This window comes from Vicugna pacos, chromosome 11 (assembly GCF_048564905.1).
Source record: "Vicugna pacos chromosome 11, VicPac4, whole genome shotgun sequence".
NCBI classification, from domain to species: Eukaryota; Metazoa; Chordata; class Mammalia; order Artiodactyla; family Camelidae; genus Vicugna; species Vicugna pacos.
In genome coordinates, this window is record NC_132997.1 from 41,556,869 (window position 1) to 41,569,947 (window position 13,079).

Below are 13,079 nucleotides of genomic sequence, written 5' to 3' on the forward strand. Positions count from 1 at the left end.
CTCCAGGGCCTAAGCCAAGGGCCCTGTACGGGCGCTGGAGTGAGGCCAAGTGGCGTCTCGTCTCCACAACACCTGGCATCGTGGTCTAGGAAACAGTGTTGTGCGAAGGCTGCCTCCCCTCCCCTCCCCACCTCACCCAGTTTTGCGAAATGACTGCCCCGCCTCTGACTGTGTGGACTCCTTGTGAGTCATATTTATGTGGTCTGATTCCCTGCATTGCAAGGCTGAGAGCCAGGTCCTGGTCTGCAGGGACCCAGATGCTGTTTTCATGGCCACCCCCCTCCCGACACCCTCCCCAGCCCGTAGGGCTTGGCGCCTCCTCCCCTCAGCTCCAAGGGATTGGCTTTCAGGCTCCCTGCCTCCGCGGGGCTGGGAGCAGCTGTCCGTGTTCATCCTCAGACCTTCTGTAGTGCCCTTGATCACCCTGCAACCATCTCCACTTCCCTTTAGGGCAACAGGCCCACCCACGTCTGTGCACCTGCCACACCTTGTCCCTGAAGCGCTGACTCTGGAGATGCAGATGGACGTCCAGGGATGGGAACCCCCGTGTTGGCGTCTCAAACTCAGATGCCCACAGGCTTTGCGTGGAACACACGAGCTGCCGCTGATGGGAGATCATGTGCCCCAGGCAGAGGGCAGAGCCACCCTGAGCCAATCCTGGAAACTCCTCCGGCTGGTGGGGATGGGGCCTCATCTTCAGGTGTCTGGAGTTTTAAATAGATTGTCCTGATTTTTCGATGTTGGCAGCTAAGCAACGAACGAGTGGCTAGCTGTGTTTGACCAGAGAGTGCTGGTGGCAGCTCTCAGGGAGCGCTTCACGTGCACCGGGTAACACTCTGGTCCTTTCTGCATGGTCAGGTCACTGCTACTGTTGTCACACCTCACCGGTAGGCAAACAAACACCCAGGAAGAGTAAGTCACTTGCAAGAGACCATGATTTAATAGGTGGCTGTCTGAACACTGTCCGCCTAGGTTGAGCCTCCACAAGTAAAGCCGGGCCTTTCAGCCCTTTCTATGTAAGACTCTGGGTCCTAACAGCTGTTTTTAATGAGCAACGTCTATGTGTGTGGTGCGTACATGTTAGCATGTTCCAGCCTCACAGCAGACCCGGGGTCTGTGTTACTATCCTTATGCTAGGGGTCAGGAAGCTCAGTTCAGAGAGCGTGGCTTTCCCAAGATCTCTCAGCCTCTGTGTGGAGGGCTGTGACCAGCACACAGCGCTGTCTGGCTCTGAAGCCCCAGCTCCTTCCACGCAGCCTGGTTTCTCTCTGAATCCCCTGTGTCCGGCCCGGGGCCAGGCTCAACGAGCCATCCGGGATGGTGGATGAGTGTCTGGAGCCTGGCTGGCAGGATCCCGGGGGCAGCGTCCCGCGTGGGGCTCAGCCCAGGGTGGCCGGGGTAGGCCTGGGTCTGAGCAAGCCCCCCGGAGAGGCTCACTGCTCTCGGTCCCGCTCTCTCCTCTGTGGCGAGAGGCACTGCCAGATTCCCCTGTGCACCATCTCACTGCCCAGGGCGTAGTTGATGGCGTTGACCGTGGGCACTGTTTTGGCGATGAGAGCAGGCACCTGTTGTGACAGAAGAGTCCAGGAGAGAAGTTCAGAGCCTCCTCTCCTCTCTCTGGTCCCAACTGGTGTCACAGCCCCCGACCCCCACCCTGACATCCCCCCAGCCGCCAAGCATCTGTCCTTGGCTTGATTCCGCAGCCTCTAAGCCTTCTCTGACTAGCTGGCAAGTGACACGTGGAGCCACACTCCTCCCCAGGCACCGGTCTCAGCCCCTGGCCCCAGAGTGTACGTGTCACCATCTGGCTGGCTGTCCTTGCCATCTCACGTGAGGCCTAGACAGTGGCGCTGTGTGGCCAGAGGAGCAAGCAAATACCCAGTGCGTTATGAGCATTCAAAGGACAAGAGAAAGAGAGAAGCTACCGGGGAGGCCATAAAGCCAGGAAAAAAGGATGAGCGAAACGGAGACACAAAGATGGAGTAGACTCAGCTTTGGGTACCATCTGCAGCTTGAGGGGGATGGAGGTCACGTCCGCGATGGCTGCGTACAGGTACAGGAGGGCGTAGGGGCCCCAGCAGAGCAGCAGCGTCCTGGCCGGCAGAACGGTGTTCACCTGGGGAAACACGGGTGCAGGAGGGAGGTGTCGAGATGCTCTGGGTGGCTGGCAGCCCCACGAGGCCTGGGGACAAAGTCGGCACCCTGCGGGGCTGTGGGAAGATGCTGAGGAACCTGGGGCCAGAAGAGTCTCTCTTCTGTTTAAAATGTGTGACCCTAGGCCTCTCATTCTAGCTGACTTGACCTCATTTGCCTTGCCTGTAAAGTGGTCTGATAATGCCTGACTTGCCTGGAGGCAGGGACTGGGGTGGATAATGAGCTTCCTTCCTGGTCTGAGCTCTGGGGCTCCGTAAGTGTGTCTGAGTGTGTCCCCAGGCTGAGCTGCCCTCACAGCTCCGTCCCAGAACCAGCTTGCCATCAGCAGCTGCAGCCACTGGCCTGTCAACCTGTCCTGTGTTCCAAGGGGCCACTTCCCACCTTGTGAGATAAAAGCAGGCAGCAGGCGATGTGGTACCACCTGTGGCCACAGGAGGGCGCACTGCTTGCGCTCTAATTTCAGGATGGAAATTGCTAGCTAGGTTCCCGCTCCCCACACACACTCAGATGTTAAAATTCTGACGCTAAAAATCAGTGACTATTTTCTTATTCACCATGTCGCCCTGTAACAAAGATGATGACTTAAGCTCGCAGCTGAAGTCCCTGCGACAATGCGTGGCGACCTCTGCTGATGCTACTGGAACGGATGGTTTAAAGTCAACCGGGAAAAATGAGAAAATCCGTGCGACAGCCTTGTCTCTTGGTTGCTTGAACCTCCAATAGGTGTGGCGACTCTGAACACCCAGGCAGCGCTTGGGGCGGGCCCTGCGCGGAGCACCACCGACAAGGCAGTGGCGATGAGCTGCAAAGCACCGAGCCGGAACCCGGGGGACGCGAGATGAGATTCTGGTCCCAGCACAGCCCCCGCCCTCGTTCTGTGACTGAAGGGAACCTGGGTCTCCAGCTAAAATCGATTTGCACAGCACTTTTCCAATTCATTGGAAAAAATGTGGCAGATTAGGTGTCTCAACAGAGAGAGTATTTCTTTTATGCACTATGATTGCCCACGTGGGTGGTTGGAGTCCCAGTCCTGGGTTTGATCCAACTCTGCTATTTCTAATTATTTTAAGTCTGAGCAGTTCTGATCCTTCCTCCCAGATCTGGGCGATCCCCAGCAACGGGAGGGAGTGTTCCTGCCCTAACACCCCGTCTCCACCTTATGAAAGCTGCATTTTTTCTCATCATTGAAAACACAGAAAATCCCCTGATTGCTGTCACATCATTCACTTTCCCTGGTGTCCCTGAGAGGGACAAAGAGATTTCTCCTGCTCTAGGAGTCGGTCCTTACCGGGGGACGGCCAGCCTTCCCGAGTTTCTGTTCCATGAGCCGATAGGATATGACTGTGATGAAGATGGGCAGGAGGAAGTTGAAAAAGGCCATGGTGAAGAGGAAGCTGGTGAAATTTCTGCAGACGGGAGAGACGAGGAGAGATGGCCTCTTAGAGGTGATCAGCTGCCCCAGAAAGCCCACCAGCCTTAGCTCTAGACAGTCAGATTCGGGGAACTGGCCCCATCAGATGAGTGTTCAGAATGTGGGTCCTCCCGGGTCCCAGCCGAACTCCCCTCGGAGCTGGACACGTGCTCCACGCCGGGCGGGGCCATCATGCATTTACTCTGGTTTCTCCAGCGTTTGGTCCAGGGACTGGATCATAGTAGACACTCAGGGAGTTCAGAGGACTGAGCTCTACACCAAGGAGGGTCCACCCAATGCAAAGACCTTAACGTTCTCTGAATCTATCCAGCCAAGGATACGGCTCCTTGTAGAAGGTGATGAGTCAGAGATGGGACAGCCGACTGTGCCGAAGATGACAGAGGGTCATGGGGCTCAGCCACTGTTACAACTGACACAGGCCAGTGGCTCCCTGAATAGTACCCCTTCTTGGGCCCAACTCTGCACCCCAGTTTACATAACATTCCCATCACTTGGCTAGTCTCCAGAATAGGCTGTCCTCAGTCCCACTGTCAGCTTGCATGGGGGCACCATGACCGAGGAGTTGAGACGGGCAAATGTGGACATGTCCCTATTTGGATTTTCAGCTGACATTGTTGTCCTACAGGCTCAAAGCCAAGATTCCCGTCGGAAGGGAGCCTCAAAGCTGCTCTCCCCACCTCACCTGTCCCCCTTGGAATAGTCCAGGGTGCAGCACGTCCCCAGCGGCTCGTAGTCATAGTGGCCCCAGCCCAGGAGGGGCAGTGCTGCCCAGCAGGTGGAAGACAGCCACACAAAGAACACCAGGGAGACGGCTGTGTTCCAGTCCAGTCGGCTGCCTGCATGGGACATGGGAGGAGGCTGATTGAGAGGAGGGGGTATCTCGGCAGAGTAGGGAAAAAATGGACTCCCTGGTCACACAGAATGTCCCTAAATCCCAGCTCTGATGCTTAATACTGCAATGCCTCAGGCAAGTTAGGAGTTTCTCTGAGCCTCAATGTTCTCCTTCACAAAATGGAAATGATAATCCCTGCCTCAGACAACTGCGATGAAGAAAAAAAGAGATGATGGATGGTGAAGGTCTCCTAGAGACACTCTATACCACGTTTAGAAGAGACAGGTGTGCTTCTCAAAGCCAAACTGGGGAAGAAATATAGACAGTGGTCCAGGTGATGAGTGTTCAGAACACTGAGGATGGGGGATGGGGGCAGAATTTGGGACTTACCACCATCTCCAGCTCTTGCTCGGAAGCAGGTCACTGTCTCTGTTTCCAAGATACCCTCTGAGAACTCGACTTTGGGGTTGGGGCCCCATCTCAGTGCCAACGGCAGAAGCTGGGTCCCAACAGCATCTTTTGGTGTGACCAGTCCCACTGACCCGACCTCCTCCACGATCTTTCCACCTATGCCCTTCACAGCCTCATCCAGCCCTTCTCATCCAGTGCTTCACAGTGCCTTTCCCAGGTGCCTCCTCTGTCTGGGGGTTTTCTGGTCCTGCTCCTTTGTAGACAAGACCCCAGGGCAGATGGAATTTGCTTGGATGTGTCCCCCTGCTATGATTGAATGTTTATGTCCCCCCCACCCCCGTTTATATGTTGAAGTCCTAATCCCGGAGTCATGGTATTCAGGGGTGGGGCCTTGGGGAGGTAATTAGGTCATGAGGGTGGAGTTGCCACGGTGGGATTAGTGCCCTCATAAGAAGAGACTCAGAGAGATGATCTCACTCTCCTCCACGGGAGCACACATCCGCAAGTCAGGAAGAGAGCCCTCCTCAGAGCCCAGCCGTGCGGGCACCCTGATCTCAGGCTTCCAGCCTCCAACACCGTGAGAGATCCATTTCTGTTGTGTACGCTGCCCAGGCTAGGGTATTTTGTTTCTGCAGCCTGAGCAGACAGCAACCTCCTGCTCCCCCAGCCGTGGGCAAAATAGTGAATATCCACCTTGACCAATGTGTTGTCTTTGCAGCTTTGGAAACTGATGACTAAGGTGGCATGCCCAAGGTCACCCACTAATGGACATGAGCTCACACCCTGTTCCCCTTTCCCTCTTTTCCTGTTGCCCCTCTGTGCCCTCCAGCACAGAAGGGCTCTGATCTGGAGGCCCCTGGGACAGGGATTAACTGCTCTATACTAAGGCAAAGAGCCTTCTGTTTTCTAAGGAGGTGTGCATTCATGTGTGCACATGTGAGAGTGTGTGTGTGCGCGTGTGCGTGCGTGCACGTGCATGTGTGATGGTGCAAGGGAGATTTGGGGACAGGGCTGGGGCAAAGGTGGAAGAGGAGGTCCAAGGTCAGGTGGGGTGGGAGGGGCTAACCTGCCCGATAGGAGTTAGGATAAGAATGAAGGCATTTTTTTGTTGTTGTTGTTGTTGCCCTGGAAGGAAGTATGTGACTTTGTTGAGGGCAGGGGGCTGTGTGTGTCTGCGGCAAGGACAGATCTGTGATTCCAAAGGAGTGATGCTCAGGGCTTGAGGCCATGCTAGCCCTGGACCCCAGAGTCGCCTCCGTGCTAGGTAGGTCCACAGTTCGAGACTCAGAGCCCAGGAGACAAAAGGAGAGACTCCCTGTGGAGGCACCCAGGCCATGCCCAATCCCAGCCCTACCCCAATAGCTGTGTGACCTGGGACAAGCTACTTAACTTCTCTGAGCCTCTGCTTCCCAGTCTGCAGACTGAGCATTTGCTGTGAGTGGTGACTGAGCCACGGGCCCCCGGAGCAGGTTTACACATCTCTGTGGAGAGTGGCATTCTAGGTGGTCTACAGGTAAACATGTTTTTTATTTTAATGTGTATTAAAATTATAGGGACATTAAAGTTGTGATTTCACAAATTTTTTTAGAATAAGACTAAAGCGAGGTATTTAAATTTTTAAAAATGAGTCACTTTAAAAAAAAGTCAGGTAGATAACAGCGCAGGTGGTACACTGATATAGCTAATTATGAAGATGGGATTTGACAATACAGCTTGGAAAATCTAGAGCCAGACTCATTTTCATTAAACCCTTGCATGGCAAAGGCTCTGTGGAAGTGTGAGGTGCAAAGGCACGCGCCCAGTTACACACACACACTCACACACATATCTCTCTGCCTCACAACGGTGACTGTCTTCAAGGGTATTTTCTGTATCCATGATCTCATTTGATTTTCAAAATTAAACTGTGATTTTGGTTACAAAAATCATCTCCCAGAGGACGAGACTAAGGTTCAGAGAGGACCCCTGACTTGCCTGAGGCAGCAGCAGTGGCACAGGCAGCCTTCCCAGCAAGTGTCTCAGCACCTCTCTTGCACTGTCCCCCTCTCCCTCCCTTCCTGAGCGTCCACACCCCACACTCATGCACACTTACCCCCATACACACTCCCCTGAACTGGGAAATACTGAGCAGACCCTCAGTACGTGGATGTCCCTCCACGGTGGGAACCCAAAGACTCACGGGTGCAGTAGTGGTGATAGCGCCCCCAGGCGACGGCTGCGCTGCTGCAGATGCTGGCCAACGCCGTCACAAAGCCCTGGAAGCCGTGAGCCTGGCAGCCCTCTGAGCCGTAGGGCCAGCGCCTGTGGGAGACACGGGGCCCCAGTGACCCCCCCACCCCCACCCCGTCCCTGCCCTCCTCCACGCCTGCAGCTTGGAAGACACCTTCAGATCCTCAGAAAAGGGTTTTGCAAAGAGGAAACTGGGGCCTCCCCCACCTTGGGCAGGGGCAGGAGGCCACCAGGGCAAGAAGCCCTCCCTGGTTCAGACCCTCCAGGCTGCTCAGCCCTGAGCATTCACACCCAGGTGGACTCCGGTCTCCACAGTAACGTCCTGTGCTTAGGAAAACAATTCCATAAACACACGTTGGGAGGGCCTGGCTTGCACAGAAGGAGATCTTAGACACTTCTCCAAATCTTGACTGCTTTCACAAACACTTACTTAAAGCTTCTTAGAGGCCGAGCATTGTTTTATTTACAAATGATAAATCAATGCTTCTAACCACCGGAGGAATTAGGTCATAATATCCAACTTATGAAGAAGCTGAGAGGTAGAAATAACAAAGTCAGGATCCCACGCTAGGCAGCCTGGTGGCAGAGCTCATGTTCTTAATCCCCACCGTCAGCCAGCTCTGTTGCCCAGGTCCGAGCATCTCCTGTGTTCTAGAAATCGGCTGTGGTTCTACAGGAATAGTCTGGAATTCAGATTTAACCTAGTTCAGCCTGCCCACTCTCTCCCTTACAGTTTACTATAGCGGCCTCTGGCCTGCCACCCAGTGCCCAGGTCAGGTCCCGGAGCCCAGGGACTGGGGAGGGTGCTGGTACCGGAGGAGGCTGGACGTGGCTGCAACGAGGGCGTTCAGGCTGATCCCGCTGTCCGCCAGGGCCAGGCTCAGCACCAGCAGGTGGTTGGGAGTCCGCAGCTCCGGGGTCTTGCAGAAAGAGAGGATGGTCAGGCTATTGAGGCTGAGACCGGAGAGAGCTGAAAGGAAGGGTAGAGCTGGCATCGGGGCTGGAGAGGCGCACCTGGGGTCAGAATGAGGGGCCACGGGGTGGATGCAACCTCAGCACCCTCCCCCTTCACACTCAGCATCCATCTCACTGCAGCTCGTCAAGCACCCACGAGGTGAGCTGGCCCTCCCATACCACAAGCCGTGAGATGTATACCTTGTCCTCCACCAACTCACAATCTGATGGGAGGACAGACAAGGAAGAAAACCAATAAAGGGCAGCAGAACATTCATAACATGAGCAGCTGCGAGCACTTGTCACGTGCCAAATCCTCTGGGTCAGTCTTCATCTGGACGCTTTCCTCTGCATTTACAGCCGAGACACTGTGGCTCAGAGATGCTAGATCCCTAACGCTGAGTATACAGCTAGTAAGTGGTGGAGCTGGGACTTGAACTCAGATCTTTCAAGTTCCAGAATGCCTTCTCCAGGGGCTATGGGACAACATCAGGGAGAGCCTTGGAGAGGAGGAGCCAGTGCAGAGCTGGGAGCTTCCCAGGACAAGGGGGCAGCGAGGTGAACTTGAAGGCTGTCTCCGGTGGCAGACAGACTCGACCTTGAATTTCAGCTTCGTCACTCACTTGCTGCCCCTTATGCTCTCTGAGCCTTGGCTTCTCTCAGCTAAAGGGAGGAACGGGGAAGGACCCTGCTTTCCAAATGTAAGCGTTTACTAGGAGGAAAGTGTGTGGAAGAGCATTCTCAAAAGAGGGAACAGCATGTGCAAAAACATAAAGTTGTAAACTTTCAAGGCGTGGTTGAGGACCTAGAGGGACGCTAGATGGTAGGGCTGCCCGTGGAGAGGAAAAGGGGCTGGGGTCACCAGACAGTGGTGTCCAGGCCAACGCCGTCACAAAGTCCTCCAGGCCAGCCTAGTGGCTGCCACTCCCTCTCCACTGTCAGTTCTCGTTGGGTAAGGAAATGTGTTGATTATTTCTCCAGATCTGCTTTGAACAAGATCGATGTTCCCTATCAACCTAGTCTTGGGCCCACTCCGCTCCAGGGTCTACCATCCCAGCTCTGGCCTCAGTGAGCATCTTAGGGATTCTGGGTAGAAGCTCGCACCTCATGGACCCAGGTCGCCCCTAGAGTGGAAGTGCTTATAGCCGAGGGGATGGAGATGGTGGAGGTCACAGGTGGGGCTGGAGAGGAAGGGAATAAATGAACTTAAATCCCTGGGTGTCTGTCTATCCTGGTCCCGTCTAACCTTTACCAGGGGGCTTGGAGGATCAGAGAGCTCAAGTGACTTGGTTACAGTCACATAGCCAGCAGGTGGCAGAGCCGTCTGTCTCCAGAGCCTACCAGGGGGCTGATCCTATACGAGATACTTCGCAGGACTTTCAGGGAGTGGGCTTAACTTTCTCCAGCTGGAGGGATGTGAAAAGGCTTGCTTCTTGGTCAAGTTCTGGGGAGATATCACCCTCTCAAAGTCTCTGCCTCCCTGACCCTTGCCTGCTTTCTGCCTCTTGGCTCTGAGCCTGTGTGCTGCATCCCACAGGTACATCCATCAGAAGACCCCATGGGTCAGGCACAGAGGAGTAGAGCTTGGGCACCTCTCCTTGCCAACTCCGCAGCTGCGACCTGGGTTCTGGGAGCCCGCGGAGTTTCCGCTCCACCCCGGCTCCTGCCTGGCTCACCTTCCACCAGCAGCACCATCCCCACGGCCAGCACCTCCAGCTCCCCGAAACCGGTGGGCAGGGCCCTGGACTCTGCCATTCCTGCCTTTCTCCCAGCGGACCCAGCTCTTCTCTGGCTCCCCAAAGCCAGACCCCTCCGTTAAAAAGGGCCATTCCACGTGCTGGCACATGCAGGTTATTATGCTAGACCTTGAGCTCCTTTTTTGCTGCACCCCCACCCCCCCAACTGTTCTCTTGGCCCAGGCTAAAGGAACCCATTCACCAGTCAGACAGTGCAGCCTTTGTGAAGCCTGCACGGAGTCCCGCCTCATTCATTTCAGCCCCATCGGATTAACGACCCGGAATCCAAATGGTGTATAGCGGAAAGCTGAATTAGAAAAGAATTGCATAACCAAGGGAGGGGTTGGGAGCAAAAGGAGGGATTTGAGCTGCAGCTGTGCCTGAGAAAGGGTCAGGGGCCCGGCCCTTCCATGTTCATAAGTGCTGGCAAGCTGACCGCGCGTGTGCCTGCGTGTGTAGGTATGTAGATCGGTTCATGTGCTCACATGGTGGGGAAAGAATGATGGTTGGGGAGTCACTTGTTGTCATGGAAGAACTCCATCTGGGACTAGAGACTGGTTCTGATTCTGCAGCTACGTCCCTGGGGTGGGACCCCTGGGGTCATTTCAGTTGCCTCCTTCTCAATGTAAGCATCCTTTCCCCTGGTCTTTATAAGCCTTGGTCAGAAAAATACATCCTGGATATAGCCTTTGGGGCTGCATTTCTTGTCTTTCATCAAGCACTTAAGCTACACAAGCATTAACGTCTCCCAAAGCCCTGACTTGGGACAGAGGGGCTGCTGTCTTTTTTTTAAGTGGCCCATGACCCACTAAGACCTTTGGCTTCTACAGATGAGGTCCTGGTCCAAGTTACCCACTGGCTCATGGTGAAATTTACATCATGAAACACCAACCAAAAGAGAGAAAGAGAGAGAAAGAAAGACCAGAACAATGTAACTAGTTCCCAGATTTTTCCGATAAAGAAACCAAGGCCCAGAGCACATTAGCAATCTAGCTAAGTGCTCGCTAAGGGGCTGGCACTGTGCTGAATGGTCTCATGATGGTTCTTACAACAACTCCATGAACTGATACCACCATCTTTTTCATTTCACAGGAGGAAACCGAGGGGTCAAAGCAGTTAACAATTGACCTGAGGTCATGCAGTGATTCCTGGATAGAGCTGGAACAGAAATCCGATCTCCTACCCCCTGAGACTCCTGGTCAAGTAGCTCATTTTATTGTTAAATATCCATTTACCGTGCCCTTCCTCTTGTTGGTCCCCACTGCTGTCCAAGCCTAACCTCAGGGCTGAGCTGACTGCCAGCGTCCTCCTGGAAGCCTTCTGTGATAACCCAGTTACCACAGTCTTCCCTGCCCTTCCCAGTTTCTATCTTGCATTACCATAACTGGAAACATGTGGCAGGTTTTGTTCATGCCTGCAAGATCACAAAAGACTTCAAGGGAGAAGAGAAAGAAGGACAGGGCGGGGAATGAAAGGGAGAATTTAGCTAGGCGAAAGAGACGCGGAGGCATGCCCAACAGAAGGAGGAAGAGCCAGCGATGCGGGAATGGGCAGGGCTGGCCTTTTGGTTTGGGGAGGAGGAGGTGCAGGAGGAAAGCACTGGGAAAATCATATTGGCTGAGTAGGAAGAGAGGGAGGAACGGGAACCCATATTTCCTAGAAGCCAGTATTGTCGAAACAGGCCTGACACAGGCATGTGATGTGTACAATGGGGCCCCAGGTACCCGCTGTGATCATGCCTCACTGGTGTAGGCCTGCCTCGGCCCTTGGGCATGAGGGACTGAGGAACCTACTAGAAAAGCCAAAGAAGCCAGGCAGGGTCTGCTGGGCTGGAGGGCAAAGCCTTGGGGTCAAATGTGAAAAATGAATGCGTGTTGTCTATGGTGGGATGAGGTTGGGGATGGGGGCAATCGGTGAAAAGTGACGTGCCTTTTCTAAAAGCTCTGGGAGGTCCTGCCCTGGGGCCCTCCTTGGAGTGAGGCAGCTTGAGGAGAGGGGCACTCTGCCCTCAGGCTGAGACGCCTCATGCTGACACAGGCTGGGACCTGGGACCTGGGCGCCTTTGCTGCAATGCTTGCACCTGGACAAATGTCTCCTCAAGCAACAAAATACAAAGAAACTATACGAGACTAAAAGTAACTACATACATTTGCAGTTGGGGCAAATTGTGAAGAACAAGATACAAAAAGACCAAAACCCAACTGCCACTTTTGAGGTGTCTGGAGCAAAAGCAGGGTACTGGGCATGATCCCTGCACACAGCACCACCAGGGGGTGGGCAGACCACCTAAGCCAGCCCTCCTGCCTGACCCATCAACCCGCCCCTACCCTCACCCCATTTAAGGGACCAGCTCGCTCTGACTCAGGAAAGGACCAAGGGAACCTGTTACTTGTTTTTTCTCCCTTGTGCTGCAGCACGAGTCCCAGTAAAGACTGAATTTCTCCCCTGGCCTCTAATCAATTTCTATTGATACAAGGGTTCAAGAATGTGGGTCGGTAACAATGCCTTTGGCACTGGTGGCTCAGCTCAGATGGCAGTGATCTGAGACTCGGGGCTCACAGGGTGTTCAGGGAGCTGCTGTCTGGGTGGCAGGCTGGGAGAGTTGACGAGCCCATGAGGTCACCCCCAAATTTCTGAATCTTCCCACCTTCTCTGTGACCAGGTTATTGCAAACACCAGCAAAACTGGGTTTTTACTACTCCCCAGAAAGCTTCTGTTCCCACAGACTGTCAAAGTCTGGGAAACTTGGGTGGTTTAATTTTCATAAACATCCTGAGAGAGTAACATTACTTCCCCTTGACGGATGAGAACATAGAGGCTGAGAGAGACCATGTGGCTTATCCAAGGTAACAGGCTGTAAGTGGAAGAGCTAGGATTTGAACCCAGCTGGCCTGGCCTGGAACTTGGGCTCTTTCTAATGCCTTCACTGCCTTCATCTCATTGATTTTTCCCTATGAGATAGTGTCCCTGGAGAGAATTTCCCGTGGCCCTTATTAGAGACCAGGGTTCTGTCTCCATCTCCTTTGAGCCCAAGCACCCATGGGGTCATGCAGCCGCAGCCTGGCCAGCATGGGGTGGCTTTGCAGCTGGCTAGTCTAGCAGCTGCTTGCCCCGGGGCAGCTGCCCACTGCCCCACCTTGCGGTACCCTGGGTTCTCTGCGTTTGGGGCTGTTGCTATGCAACAGGACCTCCCAATCCCATCTTCAGGACTGGGTGATTCCAGGAAGCAGTAAGCCGCTGAGCACTGTGGCCGGGGCTCCCCTCCCTAATCCCCAGCCTGTCTGTGTTTATCCGGTGGCTTCAGGTGGGGGTGTGGGCAGCCGATGAGCCA

The 13,079-nt window shown here is 54.3% G+C and overlaps 1 protein-coding gene across 1 annotated transcript; it reads right to left on the reverse strand.

The window, feature by feature from the left end:
• Window positions 1–908: 908 nt before the first annotated feature.
• Window positions 909–9,795, reverse strand: RGR (retinal G protein coupled receptor). The gene is made up of 7 exons (XM_006213095.2): window positions 9,689–9,795; window positions 7,872–8,028; window positions 7,009–7,130; window positions 4,269–4,422; window positions 3,443–3,560; window positions 2,003–2,116; window positions 909–1,565 (listed from the first exon to the last, which is right to left on the reverse strand). Exons 1-7 carry the CDS (start codon window positions 9,765–9,767, stop codon window positions 1,434–1,436), a joined length of 876 nt encoding a protein of 291 aa, XP_006213157.1. The 5' UTR covers window positions 9,768–9,795; the 3' UTR covers window positions 909–1,433.
• Between the last annotated feature and the right edge of the window lie 3,284 nt (window positions 9,796–13,079).

Coding starts and splice junctions, on each gene's coding strand:
- RGR (XM_006213095.2), bottom strand. CDS start 9,767: ATGGCAGAGTCCAGGGCCCTGCCCACCGGTTTCGGGGAGCTGGAGGTG. Junction 7,131..7,871: donor GCCACGTCCAGCCTCCTCCG/GTACCAGCACCC, acceptor TGTCTCCCACAG/GCGCTGGCCCTACGGCTCAG. Junction 4,423..7,008: donor CTATCACCACTACTGCACCC/GTGAGTCTTTGG, acceptor TGTCCCATGCAG/GCAGCCGACTGGACTGGAAC.